Below are 5,600 nucleotides of genomic sequence, written 5' to 3' on the forward strand. Positions count from 1 at the left end.
AGTAGCTTATATATTAGGAATAATGATCTATAGAGATATATCTAGGAAGCTGCTTGGACTTTCCCAATCATTGTATATTGATACCATCTTAAAGAGGTATAATGTGGATAATTCCAAAAGAGGCTATCTACCGATAGATACTGGAATTAATCTTAGTAGGGAGGATTGTCCTAAAAACACCTGAAGAGAGAGAACGCATGAGTAGGATCCCATACGCTAGTGCAGTGAGAGCTATCATGTATATCATGACATGTACACGTCCTGATGTGGCTTATGCACTTGGAGTGACTAGCCGATATCAGGCAAATCCTGGTGAGGAACATTGGAAGGTGGTGAAAACCATTCTTAAGTACTTAAGAAGGACTAAAGACCAATTCCTCATCTATGGAGATTCTGAGTTGAAACTTGAAGGTTATACTGATGCAAGTTTCTCTTCAGATAGAGATGATAGAAAATCTATTTCTAGTTATGTATTCACCTTAAATGGTGGTGCAGTGAGTTGGAAAAGTTTCAAACAAGCTAAAGTAGCTGATTCAGTGACTGAAGTAGAATATATAGCAGCTAGTGAAGTTGTTAAGGAAGCTATATGGATGAAAAAGTTCTTAACTGAACTTGGTGTGGTTCCTTCAATAGAAGGTGCGGTTCCACTGTTATGTGACATTACTGGAGCCATTGCTCAAGCAAAAGAACCAAGATCACACCAAAAGTCCAAACACGTTCTGCGAAGGTATCACTTGATAAGAGAGATCATTGAACGTGGAGACGTCGAGATTCAAAAGGTTGATGGAAAGGAAAATGCTGCAGATCCATTCACTGAAGCTCTTGGTGCAAAGGAGTTTGACAAGCACACGTGGAAATTGGGCATGAAGTACAAGAGCGATTGGCTCTAGTGCAAGTAGGAGATTGTTAGGGATATAGTAGATATGCCCTAGATCCAATATCATATTTGATGATTTGAACATATTTTTTGTGGACGTTATTTGATATAAAATATATATGGCATTTGATAGTCTTTTATAATTATTTGATTAATTTGATAAGGTCCTTGATTAAATTTTGAGATTTGTCATCGTGATAGAGATCATGATAATGAGAGCAAAGTCTCTTACAATTTAATCTAAATTTGTTCTTGATCGTAGGATTATTAATTTGGACATTAGTAATCCGGTTAGATCAATATTTATGTGATCGTCTTTATGGGATAAAGATTAGTTGATCTCATTAACTAAATTACATAGATAGATGATGCATATAGAGATATGATCATTGAACCGACTCATTGGATAATGTTTAATGGTTAGAATTACCATAACTGTCAATAGGATATTCTCTTGAAGAATGTGATGTAAAAATTTCCTTTGACATGAGATCGTCATAGTAATTGACAAGTTATTTATTGTGCTTTGATACCAGACACCTATGGCCCTAGGGCGATAGTTGAAAGGATATTGGGTATGATTAAATGCTTGTAGAATTAGTGATTGATCAAGATGGAATCTGTCAACTCTTGGTAATGAGCTTAAGCTCCATGTTGTCGTGAATTATAAACGACCAAATTAAGACCTTGGACAGGGCAATTGAATGAAAGAAGAAAAAAGTTTCTTAGGTCATTCAATGGTCGATTATACTTGACATAAACACATAGTTGGTCGCCTATTAGGATTTGACAGTTGAACTATATCCTAGGGTGATGCAGAGCTATAAGGACAGAAGGAATTACTACATTATTCTTCTACTGGTTCTTGAGAGTAAATTGTATACTTCATGCTATCCGGTCGTTAAGGAGTGTTGCTAGATACCACCCTTGATTAGTATATTGATGTGGTCAATTTACTACCGGTTTAGTATTGAACCTATGGGGTTGCACACTAACGAGTGTTCTGATATTTGCTAAAGGATTAATTACTTTATTATTTGTTAATTAAATTAAAGAATTTAATTAGTCAAATTAATTTAGTTAGTTAGTCTAAATAAAATATTATTATATTCTTTGCTAGCACATAGTATATAATTAATATTGTGAACAAATTAAACTTTTCTATTTGGAATATAAATTAAATTATATCTTTTGGTTGAAATATATATGTGATATATATAACAAATATTTATTTATATAAAATATTAATGAAAGTTTTTTGATTGAATCTAATTTCGAATTGGATTAGCAAAGTGAACGTCCATAAAAGGACTCGAGGCAACGTGATATCCTTTTAAGAATGAGATGTTATTTTCTATAGTAAAATACCAACAAAGATTTTAGAATCCAAATTGGTATTAAATATGCAAAGTCTATTTTCTCGGCAGTCACGTTACCCAGGAATGGGAATTTTAATTTTTCCTTAAAATTCCATAAGGTTTATTTAAAATAAACTTTCACCCTAAGTAAACCATTACCTCAACCAAATAGGAAAAAGGGTTTATAGGTGATGCTATATAAAGGGTGATGGAACAAAAATTTGCACAATTTTTTTTCTTGAGAAGAAAACCCATTTTGTGAAAGTGAAAGTGTAATACCAAGGCAAGAGAGAAAATACAATTACAAGAAAAGTATTTCTTGTTCTTCTAATTTGAGTTGAGATATTTGAGAAAAATTTCAGCACAAGTTTTTCCTTCAATTTGTTTGCGGGTTTCGTTGATCAAAGAGTTGATAGCAAGAATTGGCCTCGGTGTGGATACGCATAGAGTCTTCGCACTATCGAAGAATTTTGAAACGAGACTTTCTTCACCAGGTTCGTTTTAGATCCAATCTATTGACATGTAAATAAATTTTAAACACAAAAAGATCTGCCTAGGATTATTATTGTTTTCCGCTGCGTGTTACAAACACCTATACGCAATCCTACAGATACTACCATCATAAAGAATATACATTTATGGATATAAATACGTTAACATTGACACAAACTTAAAATTCAAATATTATTCAAAAATCGTCATACAACATTTTTCTTAATAATGATTATAGTACATAGAAAGAGGACAAGAAGCATGCAATTATTTTTGCATGATATTTAACAGAGAATATAAAGTATGCTTCCATGGTTCCATGGTTTTCCCAGATTTCATCTGTCCCACACTCAAGTGACTATTCATCCATCTTCGTTCCAAACAAAGGCGAACATCTTCATTGAGTGATTGTAACTACTATGATTTACGATCCAAATCCTTTATCATTCATTTTTAAGAAGAATTCTCCACATCAGAATTTGAGGACTTAGCTTTAGAATCATCAAGATAATTCTGATAAATATAGGAAAGAAATCCCCAAAGAGCAAGCAACAATGCAATAACTTTTTCACCATCCATTTTATCATGGAAGAAAATCACAGCAAGAACTGGCACAACAGGTGAACCCAAAGTACTTATCACATTAGAGAACAAAGAAGACACTTCAAATATCAACCCTAATAAACCAACAGAACCAATTTGCCAAATAACAGCAGTCCAGATCAATGTCATCAAATATGAAACTTCCCCCTTCTGAAAACCATTCATTTCTGCTGTTAAATTTCTCCATTCTCCGCTCGCGTATAGCCCCACAACACAAGCACAAGTTGCTACAAATGATGAATAAATTATCATTTTCAAGATTGTGTCAAATGACTCACTTTTGATCACCCTCTTGAAAGTTAGTTCTAATAAAGAGAGGTATAGTGCATAAGTTGCTGAAGCAGCTACAGTGCAAACGAATCCGATCACGTATTTTCCAACTGATAATTTTGTACTAGTAGTATCAGATTCAGAATGAACTGCTAATAGTGAAGCTGAAATTGTGACAATCACTACAGAGTTGAGTATTAAGGCTGTGAATTTTTGCGCGTTTAATAGGAACGAGAACAGGACATTGAAGGCTAATTGAGATGCACAAATGAGGGAATAAGTTGAGACTGGAAGATATAACAGACCATATGAATACATCAAATTGTTACCTGCTAATAGTAGGCCAAAAAATACATAGAGGAGATAAAGGTGACATTTTGATGGTTTTTCGGACGATGAGGAGGAGGCAATTTTTGAAGATTTAAGGAGAAACAAGAGTGGAATCAAGATAGGAAAACCAGCTGATTGAACAAATGTTGCCATCCATTTACTATTCCCACCTTTATCATAGTAAAATCTTCCTAAAAGTGTAGCTGCAGATTGTCCAACAAGTAGGAAAGTGATGTATACACATATTCTAAACCACCATCTGTAGTCTTTACTGAATCTTGAAAGTTGCTGCTGTTGGTGGTTTGTGTCATCATCTAACATTTGTATTCTGCTTGATTCTTTTCCAGCCACTACAACATTAATATAGTAATCAAATAAGTGAAAACTATAATGAAACACAACATATACAATTCAGTTGTAGAAATTTCATTTTTATTTGATGCATGATTCACTTAATCAAGCTAAATATCATGACTGGGGGAATATTAAATTACTGGTTCGGACGAATCCGGTAGCGCTTGTTTAGACTCTCTATTCGCATCCGGGAATCCGTTAAATATGTATAAATATTTACTTGTGAACTCAGTAACTAAAATGAGTTATGGGTTCTATGGCAGAACCTATAAAGTTCAAATCTTGGCTCTACCTCTGATCATGATCAGAGGCGATTTTAGGGGGCAGAAGAGGGTTTACCCGAACCTCTTTCGCAGGAAAATTACACTATATATATAAGGCAAAATTCATTTTGTGCCTTTATATAATATATTTTGAACCCCTTGGACCCAGCCCAAAAACATTGCTTAGTGGTGGAAGGAGTTCAATCTTTTTAAGGTTGTTAGTTCAATTTCTACTGGCCATAGTCTCTTTTAATTTTGTAACGTTTTCTTTTGAACCCCTTAACGGAAATCTTGCTTCCGATCATAAAGAGTGAATAAGAGCTAAGAAAGATGGGAAATATACAACTTTTGAAAGGGAAAAGAAAATCAGTGATAAACCTGGGATTTGCAGTTCCACTTCTTGAGTAGAGTCCATGATTAAGTTGTGGTACAGATAGCGCTATTAAAATCCTGTCCTTGAATAAAGAAAGCAAATTAAAGACTTATCACGTATATGAAATATCAGAAAGTCCCACCAGTTGTAATTTTAGTTTTTTTAAAGCCAACTGGGTCGATATAGTATGACAACTTTGACGAATTTAAAAAGTTGAAAATGGAAATAATTGACTCAATCTTCACTACATGAGCTAGGAAATATAGTTGCTTTTGAAAGATTACGAATTTGGTGACCAAAAATATTGTTGTGTTGATATAATGAAATGAATTGTTGAACTTTTTGAATTAAATGTAATTTTCAATACATTTCTATAATATTTCATATCGTAATTTATTTTAAAAATATCTATATAAAAAAAAAAAACAAATCAAGCTTATCAGTAATCACTCTGATTGGACTCAAATCACTCAATGGTCAATGCTTCTAGGAAAAAGAAGGAATTAGGTGAAATATATTAAAGCAGAAAGGACCTGCAGCTTTTGTGCAATTAATAATTAGGATATATATGTACTATTGCAACAATGACTTTTTAACTTTGTCCCTGCCACATGACAAACGTTTGGCCAGCTGTTAGCATTCGCAGAAATTAAATAATCTCCGATAAAACTTAGTATTTG

The 5,600-nt window shown here is 33.5% G+C and overlaps 1 protein-coding gene across 1 annotated transcript; it reads right to left on the bottom strand.

Moving 5' to 3' along the window:
• Positions 1–2,880: 2,880 nt before the first annotated feature.
• On the bottom strand, positions 2,881–5,233 carry LOC104225583 (probable purine permease 11). The gene is made up of 2 exons (XM_009777419.2): positions 4,926–5,233; positions 2,881–4,280 (listed from the first exon to the last, which is right to left on the bottom strand). Exons 1-2 carry the CDS (start codon positions 4,960–4,962, stop codon positions 3,181–3,183), a joined length of 1,137 nt encoding a protein of 378 aa, XP_009775721.1. The 5' UTR covers positions 4,963–5,233; the 3' UTR covers positions 2,881–3,180.
• Positions 5,234–5,600: the final 367 nt, after the last annotated feature.

The sequence above is a fragment of the Nicotiana sylvestris genome, chromosome 8 (assembly GCF_000393655.2).
Source record: "Nicotiana sylvestris chromosome 8, ASM39365v2, whole genome shotgun sequence".
In the NCBI taxonomy this organism is placed as follows: Eukaryota; Viridiplantae; Streptophyta; class Magnoliopsida; order Solanales; family Solanaceae; genus Nicotiana; species Nicotiana sylvestris.

What these genes read in the sequence shown, in the direction of transcription:
- LOC104225583 (XM_009777419.2), bottom strand. Translation starts at nt 4,962, where the DNA reads ATGGACTCTACTCAAGAAGTGGAACTGCAAATCCCAG. An exon ending in AGTGGAACTGCAAATCCCAG is followed by an intron (nt 4,281 to 4,925) that starts GTTTATCACTGA and finishes TTAATGTTGTAG; the next exon opens with TGGCTGGAAAAGAATCAAGC.